At 27.7% G+C, this 12,091-nt stretch overlaps 1 protein-coding gene and 1 long non-coding RNA gene across 3 annotated transcripts; both read right to left on the bottom strand.

The window, feature by feature from the left end:
• Positions 1-5,098: 5,098 nt before the first annotated feature.
• Positions 5,099-5,654, bottom strand: LOC136080075 (uncharacterized). Its single transcript, XR_010638431.1, has 3 exons — positions 5,543-5,654; positions 5,403-5,444; positions 5,099-5,166 (listed from the first exon to the last, which is right to left on the bottom strand). It is a non-coding gene; the product is annotated as an uncharacterized LOC136080075 (long non-coding RNA).
• A 2,727-nt stretch (positions 5,655-8,381) lies between these two features.
• Positions 8,382-11,808, bottom strand: LOC136080074 (uncharacterized). 2 transcript variants are annotated; one of them, XM_065796688.1, is made up of 3 exons: positions 11,669-11,808; positions 11,395-11,496; positions 8,382-9,572 (listed from the first exon to the last, which is right to left on the bottom strand). In XM_065796688.1, the coding sequence occupies exons 2-3, from the start codon at positions 11,438-11,440 to the stop codon at positions 8,542-8,544; spliced, it is 1,077 nt and encodes a 358-aa protein (XP_065652760.1). In that variant the 5' UTR covers positions 11,441-11,496; positions 11,669-11,808; the 3' UTR covers positions 8,382-8,541. The 2 variants fall into 2 exon arrangements, with proteins under 2 accessions (XP_065652760.1, XP_065652759.1); XM_065796687.1 differs by lacking the exon at positions 11,669-11,808 and having other exon boundaries at positions 11,395-11,556.
• Between the last annotated feature and the right edge of the window lie 283 nt (positions 11,809-12,091).

Below are 12,091 nucleotides of genomic sequence, written 5' to 3'. Positions count from 1 at the left end.
GAGAAATAAACCAAAAGCTCATTTTCTACGTATTGAGATTTAATTGGTCGACGTTTTTAAAAGCCTTTTTACACTGAAAGTTTTTGTTTTATCTGTGACTGAAATAATAATTTTTTAATTTTTAAGGCCGATTTTTAATGAATTTTAGATTTGTTTAGATTTGAGACATAAATTTTTTATTGATATCAAGTATAAATTGATAAACAGGAAGGGGGGAGGAAGGGTTCCTAATATGCTTAAGGTGGGTTAAAAATTATTAATTCTCTCTGCCCCCCCCTCCTTATCCTTTGTACTAAGGACTCAAGAGTAATTTTAAAATGGTTGATAAAGTTTGTGGTAAAATAATATTCTTTTAATAAATTTGTATTAGTGAGGATTATAACAACACTGACAAGAACTTAGCATTTGTGAGGTGTGTAATATGCAATATGTGGTATTTGGTAATACAATTTAAAAAAAGGAAATTGTATATGAAGTGTCTACTCTCTAACTTATTCTCTTATTATTTTATTGCGAAAAGTTATTGATTATTAAATGGAAATAAATACTTTTTTAATTACCTTCAGAAGTGTATGCTTAATTGTAGGAGCAGCGGAGCTATAGTCTTCTATGATAAGATTAACTTTAGTTTATCTTATATTAGATGTTTGTTAGAAGCAATAACTTTAAATAGCATTAAAAGAAAAATTTGTTGGAAGTTATAACTTTAAATAACTATCATTTAGATACTTTGAATTCACCAGAAAATGCTAGGAGATTTGATGCCAAGAAAGGTAGTTAACATTTAATAATAACAGATGATAATGATGATGATGATAATGATAATGATGATGGAGGTTGTGGTGATGATGATGATAATATTGATATTGATGATGATGATGATGATGATGATGATGATGATGATGATGATGATGATGATGATGATGATGATGATGATGATGATGATGATGATGATGATGATGATGATGATGATGATGATGATGATGATGATGATGATGATGATGATGATGATGATGATGATGATGATGATGATGATAGTAATGATGATGATGATAGTAATGATGATTATGATGATCATGTTGATCATAATGTTTAAAACAACATATTTGTCAACTTATGTTAACTATTGTTCATAGCAATAGTAATTGATTGGGGTTGATTTTTGACCAGGGCTAGGGTTGGTTTTATTAAAATAAAGTCAAGGCCGGGTTTGTGGCCAAGTCTACATAAAAATTTATACATCTTAAAGTATACTTTTTTTATTCAAAGTTCATGTTATATTTTGCACATATATGCATATATGAACATCATTATGATCAACATGATCATCATAATCATCATTATCATCCTTACATTCATTATCATCTTCTTATTTATCGTCATCATGATCATTATCATCGCCATCATCATCATAATTACCATCACTATCATCACCATGATCATCACCATAATAGCCTTTCTCTTTTATGCTGTTTCTCTAAACAATGGTCAACGCTTAAACAAGCTATCATCTCTGTTACAGTAAACCAAAGCTCGTTCTTGCTTGGCTTCTTATTTAACAGCTTGCATCGTTTTACTGTTTTTGTCTCTTCATGCTCTAAAAACTTTAATTAATCCAGTTTTTTTCCTTTCACAACAAAAAACTTTTTAACTCTTACCCATCTTCGTGTTCTCCTTTTTTATACAGCCTACAACTTTTTAAGTCTTTAGTTAACCCTTTCCTAGCTTTTTAATCTATCCTAAATTTTAAAGTATTCATAACATAATAGTGATTTTTGCAACCTTGTTGGAAGTAAATTAGAGGTTAAAAATATAAAAGTATGCCAGTATTTAATAACTTGAGTCTTAAAGCATCTTGTTTGCTTAATTTTCGTACCAGTGCTCAAAACAACTTTAGGATAAACTCCACCCGCAGTACAATTAGAAAACGTAAATACAAATTAAAAAAAAGAGAAATCAGCACACATGCGTAGATAAACAAAAAAATAGTTTACCTTCATCACTAGTTACAAATTGTACAAGTGCAAAGAAGTTATTTTCAAAAACGAAAACGATAATGTTGCAGAAAAGCGGCGTAAAATCATAAGCTAGTCAAAGCAGCAGCACTCCCTTGTAGCAGCAGGCTACAAGATAGGCGTTGTATGTACTGAACCTAATACATTCCATTTGTTTGTATTAAAAGTCTCCACTTTATGCATGTCAACAACACAAAACGCAACAACCAAAAAAATAAGTTTTACGCCGCTATTCTGCAACATTACCAACCAAAAAACCAATTGTAAAATAAAATTACGTTACAGTGCCTATACCAAAGCAGCTAATAGTTCCATGTCAAATGCTATAAAAGAAACAAGGGATATTGTTTTGATGTCAACAGTGATAATACAAGTTTTGTTGATTGCCATGTTTCTGTTAATTGTACATGGCAAAAAAGAGGTCACGCATCCAGAGATGGTATGGTAACTTTGATATCAACAAATAATCAAAAATGTGTTGGCCTTTTGTTTTACTAAAAAAGCAAAGGTTGTGAATATTGGAATAAAAGAAAGAATAGACCTGATTATATAAACTGGCAAAATAATCACATTTGTCTCATTAACCATGTAAAATTCTCAGAATAAATGGAATTTGTGGGTGCTATTGAAATGTTTTGGCAATCTTTGGAGAAGTATAAACTTACATAGGGTAAGGTATACATCTTACATAGGAAATAGAGACACATCTTCGTACAATGATGTTAACAAATCTCAACCATATGGACCTAATGTTACTAGTAAAAAGAATGCGTTGGTCGTGTTCAAAAATGTATGGAAACACGACTTTTAAACTTACGCCAATTAATTAAATTAAGTATACTGTCTAATTGGAGGAAAATAATGGGTGAAGGACGAATAACTGATAAACCTGTAAATAAATTGCAGAACTGTTATCGTACTGCCATAAAGCAAAATCTTAACAGCATTTATGAAATGAAAAAGAGCATTTAGGTAATACTAATCCATTACTCAGATATTCTTGAATAAAAAGAACGACATAAACTTTGTCCTCGACACATAAATACCTGGTGCATGAGGCAGTCTAACAGGTAAAACAAATTTCCCATTAGCAGTAAAGAAAATTTTTAAACCCATCTTTCAAGACTTGAGCAGAGATGAATTTTTTATCTAAATATTATCTAAATGTTTGCATGGGCAGACACAAAATAATAATGATGCAATTTACAATTTCATTTGAAAAAAATGTTTTTTTTAAATACTTTAAAAGATAATCAATTGTTTTAAAAAAATTAAAAAATGCCCATTTTAGGATTTTTTTTAAATAATTGATTATCTATTAAATTATTTATCATTTTTACACAAAAGTGGTAGAAACCCTAGTTAATGGTACTACTAACATATCTTGAAAATTTGAAGTCAATAGCATATGTATAACTTGTATAATCACGTTCAAAAAGTTTTTTAAATGGCTGCCTAAATGTCTAATTAGTCCTTATTATTTTTTTTTTTTCAAAAATTTTAACAAAAAAAAAAAAGAATAAATGTCAAATAAAATTTAAATGCAATTGATAAATAATATCAATAATTTAAGCAACTTTATTTTAAGGGAATCATCTAGCTGAAGCAGCTGCTTATTTATGAGTTTCACTACTTTTTGTTCATTCATCAAAGTATTAAGGTAGCCAACATTAATCTCATTGATTCAACATTAATCTCGCTGTTTCAAAACTAAAACTATCATCATAAACTCCATGTTCATTCTCTTCAGAATTACTGTTCGTTTCCTTGGGAAATTACACGTTTGTGTCTTTATTTTTACTTGCAAAATGTGTCGCATGATGAATTGCATGATTAAAAAAAAAGATGAATTGCATGATTAAAAAAAAAAAAGATCAACAATGTCTGTTAATTGCGTGAGCTACTTTTTAATTGCTACATCATCTGAGTAGAACCTACAACATCTCTTTCCATAAAGACACCAAATGAATTCAAATGATCTATAATATTTTGTATTAAAAGTTCAGCTGGGTAGTAACCATAAATCCAAAAGAGGCCAGTTTTATAGGTTTCTTACATTCGTTTTCATGCAGACTGACATCAATTTACCTTCTGTGTCTCAAAGGTGTGTATTTATTATGCATTAAGTTAAATTTTTGCCCCAATTGAGTTTTTTTGATAAGTTCATGTTTCATCACTTCATTTTTATTAGAAAAATCTTGATAAATTATATTTCACCACAAGTGTTAAACTTTTAGGAAAATGATTTCCTTATTTGTTGATTCGATTAGCAAATATATATGTCATTAGTTCATTAGTTATTGTATTAATCGAAACACCACACTCTAAGAAAAAATCCGTTATATACAACGAACTTCATCTGTCGCTATTGCACCAACGGGTTTTCCATTATGTCAACGGATTAAAATTTCAACGGATTGAAGTTCGTCGATATAAATCCGTTGAAATTACGCTTTTATTCCGTTCGTGCAACAAACAATTCGTTAAAATAAAGGAATGATTACGCTGGGCGGCTTTTGCTGTTTTGGTAAAATAAAGAATTTACTACGTCATTGTATTGAATAATTTATTATTCCCTAGGGAATAATAAATTATTCAATACAATGACGTAGTAAATTCTTTATTTTGTAATAAAATCTCAATTTTATTTGGCTTAATTCCTTTCTAATTCTAATGAAGGGCCTTTCATTAGAATTAGAAAGGAATTAGGCCAGATAAAATTGAGATTTCATTACAAAATAGTCCTTATTTTTAGTATATAGATTATTTTATTATGATATTCAACATCTGATACGAGCAGTACTACTTATACTAACTAACTTGATCGGGAGAGATGTTTTAGCAAGCTTTAAAAATGTTTTAACTTTTTAATTGAAAACTAATTAAATATTTATAATAATATAATTCAATATAGAAACTTTCTATTACAACAAAAATTAAAAAATTTAAATGAAATTATAAAAAGTTTCTTAATATATATTTTAATAATACAGTTATTATTTTCAAGGTCAAAAAACATTTATATATAAAACACAGACATGTATACAATTGTTACTATTCTAGATTTTAATTTTTAATACTGTTGTAAATTGATGTGTGTGCACATTTAAATTTTAGCCACCTGTTGTCGGTTATTTAAAGATAAACAAACCTTAAAATACAATAAAGAAAATATTGAATATAAATGATATACCATAACACAAAAAAAAAAAGGTAAATTTTTACTAATAACCCTGTAAGAAACATTTGTTGCTAACTTTTTATTTCTAAATTGCAAATAAAAATTATGTTATTTTATTAGTTCTACATTTCAATCTATTAAACTAAATCTTATTTAATAATAATAATCACGTAAAAAGTATTAATATTAGAATTTAAACTTGATACCTCATGCCTGAATACCACATGTCTAGTAGTAAGTAGCAAGTTCTATACAAATATAAACAAGCAATATATAAACTTATTTGTAACTAACATAAAAAAATTGCAAGAAAAAAAAAATAGTTTTACAACTAATTTAAACTTACTGTGTGATAGAGCATGACACGTATCTAAAATAGCAAATTATAAAAGCATATACAAACTTAAATATACAAATTATAACAATCTATACATAATCTTTGCTGTAACTAGCCTAAATAAATACCCATAGAAAAAAATGCAAGTAAACATTTTACAACTGATCAAACTTACAGTGTGATTTTGCATGTCATGTGCTTAAAATTATAAAAGCATATAATTAAATTATATGTAAACTTAGCTGCAACTAGTTTAAACAAATATACCCATTAAAATAAATGCAAGTAAATATTTAAATTTGATACCTCGTGCCTGAATGGATAAACACAATTAAAATTGTGCTTTTTTAAAATAGCTTCACATTTAGTCGAAATGTGAAGCTATTTAAAAAATGGCAAATTAAACTTACTGCAACAAACCTTTATCTACAACTTAAATATGGTTTAAGAAGATCGCCTTTTAAAAATTTATCATTTATAAATAAAGAACTTGACAAATATATTGACAAATATAAATCAAACAAACAAGACTTAAAAAAATAATCTACAGAGAATGCACTTCATAATTTCTTATAGAAACCCTTTTTAACAAAAACATCAGTTGTTTTTCAACGTTGAATTAACGAAATTTCGAAGAATCCGTTAATAGTTTATTTTACTCCGTTAATGTTGTGATTTTTGGTTACGAATTACTTCGTTAATTTAACGGAAAAAAGCAATCCGTTGCTTTTTCTAACGGATTGTTTTTAGAGTGCATCTGTAACTACAGGGCCAACGACATGGATTTCGAAGTGTAGGGGCACTATCGTCAATTTCTAGAAAATAAGTTCTCTCTATCTTGAATTTTTTTCAAAAAAAAGCTCTGTTATAAAAAGAGTGAAGGGATTGGGGAGGATGCAGGTGCGCCCCGTCGTTGTTGGCCCTGAGCTAGGTCAGAAACATTTTCTTAAAGGCTCGTTTTCTTGTAAATATCTGTCCGTGGTTTCGCTTTTTTTTTCCGGTGTAGAATTTGAGCTGCTGCCTGATTCTCTAGTTAAAGGACCATTGATAGTAATTCCATAACGCAAAAAATGATTCCTCAAAGTAGTTGCGGATCCGCCGGATTATGTTACAATATCCAGGCAGCAAATATACTAACTGATGACATGGTTTATCTTGAAGATAAATTTGTTTTCAAAAAATTAAATAATTGGTAGAAACATTACCATGAATCATTTTTATTACACATTTTATAAGTTGATAATTTGTTGAACCAAAATATAAACTAAAAATATCCGTATGTTTTTTTATGAAAGAATAATCTTTAATGTTTTTTAATTAATTAAAGAATAGTTCATCCTATATGAGTATTCATATTATATTGCATTCGTATATATTTGCATGTTTTGTTCAATATTCGAACATTCTTATTGGAATAATTGAATAATGTTCAAAAAAATGCAAATTACAATCTAAATAATGAAATAAAAATTTGACTACTTACAAACTTGATCTTTTATACCTCTCTATAGTCAATAAAAATTCAAAAGACATTATAAAAAGCATAACGCCGAAACCGTTTTTAAATCCGACGGTTTTCATTTATACCGATTTTGACAAAAAACCGCGGTTTTCTGTTAATAGGTAAAACCGAAAGGAAACCCTATTTAATAGAACGTTCTACGTTTGTAGAACAAACTTGCTCAGTACTCTCAAGTCCTTAATAGAAGCGGGGTAAGGGAAGAGGGGAAGGGGAGAATTAAAGGAGATAGGGGAGGGGGAATTATAGTCCAAATCTAATGAACGAGGGGGCGGCGGGTTAATAAAAAAAAGAGGATGGGGGTGGGTGTTTAAGAAATTTTTTACTTTAAAGTTTAAGTATTTTAAATTAAAAACTTCAGTTTATAAATCTAATATGATATCTTTTTACAAAAAACGCACAAAATTTTTCAATTCAAGCGTGGTTTGCGGTAAAATCCGCATTTTCTAACAACTGTTTTATCATAATTTTAATAGGATTTAATATGCTGACATACTTTGGTGAGAAATAAAATAAAACCCAAGGTTGGCGATTTTTAAAGCCTGTTTACACAAGAGGAGAATTAAAGGAGATAGGGGAGGGTCGGAAAGTTTTCCGAAAATTAGTAAACGTCCCTTCCTCTTTTCCCTCGCTTCCCCCCTTCTCCCCCCCCCCCCTGCTCCCTCCTCCTCTTTTTGTAATAAGGACTCGAGAGTATCAGGAAACTAATAATCTAAAGCAAACTTTTGAAAAGGTTGATAAATTATGTTTAATAATGAAACAAAAAATACATATACATATTTTTAAGTTTTTTGATAAAATAATTTATCTTTTAATGCATAAAACAATATTTTTATAAACGTTTCCATAAAGATATAATTTCCAAAATTAATCAAACTTAACAAGTTTACTATATCGAAATATTAAATATCGTAAGACAAATAAGAAATAAAAATTCGATATTCATTTGGAGACCCGTGAATCAGGAAACTTTAGACAACTAATGATCTAAATCTATCTTTTGAAAAGGTTGATAAATTATGTTTAACGATGAAACTAAAAATACATACACATGTTTTTAAGTTTTTTGATAAAATAATTTCTTTTTTAATGCATAAAACAATATTTTTATAAACGTTTTCATAAAGATATAATTTCCAAAATTACTCATACTTAACAGGTTTACTATATCGAAATATTAAATATCGGAAGACAAATAAGAAATAAAAATTCGATATTCATTTGGAGACCCGTGAATCAGGAAACTTTAGACAACTAATGATCTAAATCTATCTTTTGAAAAGGTTGATAAATTATGTTTAACGATGAAACTAAAAATACATACACATGTTTTTAAGTTTTTTGATAAAATAATTTCTTTTTTAATGCATAAAACAATATTTTTATAAACGTTTTCATAAAGATATAATTTCCAAAATTACTCATACTTAACAGGTTTACTATATCGAAATATTAAATATCGGAAGACAAATAAGAAATAAAAATTATTTTAGTCATCATCATCATCCTCAAAATCGTAAAGTTTGCGCAGCATCTGCATTAGGTTGTCATTACTTTCATATTCATCAAAAAAACCAATACTCTTGAACAGTGCAAAATCACACTCGGCTTTGCGCTCTATTAATTTATATTTATCCTTAACAACTTCTTTTAAAAATTCTTCTATAAAATCTGGCGTTAATAAAGCGTAAGTGATCGAAGTTGGGCCTAATTTTAAATTTCTGATCCTAGGATCAGCCTTTAATTCAAGTAGTACTTTTACCATTTCCATATTCTTTTCAAAAACAGCAAATCTCAACAACATCGAAGCTACATAGACTTGAGAAACTTTACATCTAGCAGTTGCAGAATCTTGTAAGGCTAATGTATTTATAAATTTGACTCGCTCACCATTATCTTTACCTTTAAAATACTCATACTGAGACTTGAAAATTTCTATACCTAATATTCTCTTAATATCTTCAAGATGATCCTTGTTCATCAGCGGTTCATTATCAAGGTGAGCATCGTTAAAAAGTAATTTCACTACTTTTCGTACATCGCCTTCTGCTTCAGCAAGCCATAGATCGATACTTTTACGATCTACTCCCACCAGATCAGCCAATTTTTCAAAAAAATATTTGTTTTCATCATTATAACTTGGAAAAAACATCAAAACTAACTTACATTCTTCTATTTCTTCTTCTTTTGTTATTTTGTTTCTGTTATATTCAGTATTCACATTTTTTTTTAAAGTTTTTAATTGTTTGTTTATTATATTTTTCAATTCATCAATAGATAACATTACCTTTTTAAAATCATTGGTTTCATAATTTATTAACTTTATTACTTTCGACGTAGCATCTTTTATTGAATTACTTCGATCACAATCTGTAGGAGTTACTTTCAACGCAAAATCCAAAATTTTATTAATATGTATTTGTGGGTTTAAGGAATAGTTTTCAGCAATTAACGACGCTAAAAGATTTAAGATATCTATAAAAAGATTTGATGGTTCCACCATTGATGGGGAAAACACAACTAAAAACAAAAGCAAAACAAAAAAATCAAAAACTATAAGACTAAATAGAAACAAACCGAACATAAAATATAACTAACAAGTTTAAATCATCTGAACCAATTTTCATGTAAATTGGATAGTAAAACACTTATTACGATTTTTTTTTTGCCAACTAGGGACACCAAAAATTAAAATAAAAAAGCTTCCTAATATTTGACTTTTGCCAACTATACTTCAAAAATTGCAAACTTAAATGCTTAATGTGCCAACTCAAATGCAAATTTAAGTTCCTTGGACGAGGGGGAAGGGATACTCCCCGTTCGGAACGGCTCTGGTAGTATCCGACAATGCCAGTGACGTACCCAACTGTCTAAATTCTTTAAAAGTTTTTTTAAACATTCAACTTATATGCATGGGGCATGTTTTGCAATAGGTAGAAATAAATGTCATAAATTTGGAGGTGAAAACTTTAGTTCCTCTAAATTGTTTTTCATTTCAAAAACATCAACCAAGTGCAGAAAAATTGTTAAATCTTTTAATCATTCTACTTAGCTTAATGACTTATTACAGAAAAGTCAAATGCGACAAGGTATCGAAAGAAATAACGTGCTTCATTTGATTCAAAATGTGAAAATTAGTTAGTACTCCACGTTTCTAATAGAAGAAAAAACAATGCTACGCAAAAAACATCTTTAATTTGAAACAACAATTCAAAGATATGAGAAAAAAATTTGCTAGATAAAATAAAATTGTTAACTTAAAAGTAACGGTAAATGCATAAGCAAGCTTTAATCAAGGGAGCGTTTGACTTTTTAGCGATACTTATGCAACATCAATTGCGCTATTAAAGTAGCATTGGCTAGAATCTTCACAAACATATAAAGATTCATTTGAATTAGATAATAACTCGTTATTATTATAGTCCAATTTTTTGGGATCCAAATGATAAAAAATATCAATTCTTTGAAAAGTATGAGAAAAAAAAAAAGTTAAAGTGTGGGAAGGATTTTTAATTCTTAAATAATCGACTTTCATCTGACAAAAAATGTTTGCGAAATAATTCCAGTTAAAAAAGTGACAATCGAATTAATAAAAATGAAGTTATCATTTGGCAATAAAGTTGATGATTTCGAAAACGATGGTAACAAAAATGTAAGTTTAGACTTAAAATAAACCCAGTGATTATATAAAAATGTAAGCGTATAAGCAAACTTTTTAACACTTTTAGCATTAAAATTAACATGTGTTTCCAATATTGTTTTGTATTTCAACAAAACAATCATTACATGTTCACATGCTACCAGTGCACTAATTGACCGTCTTTTCTCTGACGCATTAAACAATTTGTTTATTGCGTCAGAAAAAAAAACTCAATTCTTTCAAATGTTGATGTTTTTGTACAAAACTTTGGAATTTTTTAATTTAGGTTAAAATTTTTAACTTAGTAAAATTTATTAAATGCAATACGGAAATATCTTCTCGTAATACATAACTCAATTAATTTATAACTTAATTAGTGTATTATTTGAACTCTTTTGTGTTATAAACAATTTAGGTAGTTGCAACTTGAATTAACAATTCTTTTCAAAAACAAATTATATTAATTTATTATTAACATCTTTATATTATATTTCACTTTATATTATAAGTCACTAAAATTTTAAATTTTAGTTTATAATGAAATGTTATAAATTTATTATAAACTAAAATCTAAAATTTTAGTTTATAATGAAATTAAAACTAAATCAAAAAAATCAGTAATTAGGATCGGAAAAATTATTAATGCTAAAAATTTTAAAACATGTATAAAACAGTAATGAATAAAAAATTGTGTGATATTACCTGATTTTTTACTAAACTGATCTTTTTCCTCATATTTTTCCATCATGCATTGAAATTTTATAGAATTTCCTTGATTTTCCAGATTTTGTGATATTATACCTTCTGAAGATAATAGAAAGAGATTTTCTTTTATTAAAGTTTTAATATAAATTTTAATATCTAAATTCATCAAAAAAATGAATATATATATATATATATATATATATATATATATATATATATATATATATATATATATATATATATACATAAATATATATATATATATACATACATATAGTTCTATAAGTTGTTAGCTTTGGAAGTACGTTAAGGTAATAAAAGATTATTTTGCCAACATATACGTCACTTTTAATCACTTTTGACTTTCGTCCAACATTTGCGTGTTGTCAGAAAGTTAAAACCATAAATTTATTTACAAATTATTCGTTTTTTAAAAAAACCGCAAAAACGCAAATTTATTCGACCAGAATGATTTTAAAAACATTCTGAATGTTTTTGATAATTTAAAGAATGTTTTTATTTTTAATTTTTTTAATAAAATGTTTTAATTTTTTTTTTTTTACTGTAAATCATGCAAGGAGTGTTACTACATCGACTATCTTATAGCCTGACTCCCAACAAAGTGCTGCCACATCGACCATGTTTTTGCCTGACTCGCAAGGGAGTGCTGCTATAACGAATGACAAATAGCCTG

The sequence above is a fragment of the Hydra vulgaris genome, chromosome 05 (assembly GCF_038396675.1).
Source record: "Hydra vulgaris chromosome 05, alternate assembly HydraT2T_AEP".
Taxonomy (NCBI): domain Eukaryota; kingdom Metazoa; phylum Cnidaria; class Hydrozoa; order Anthoathecata; family Hydridae; genus Hydra; species Hydra vulgaris.
The sequence above is the reverse complement of the archived record's forward strand: the minus strand, read 5'-3'. Positions and strand labels throughout refer to the sequence as shown.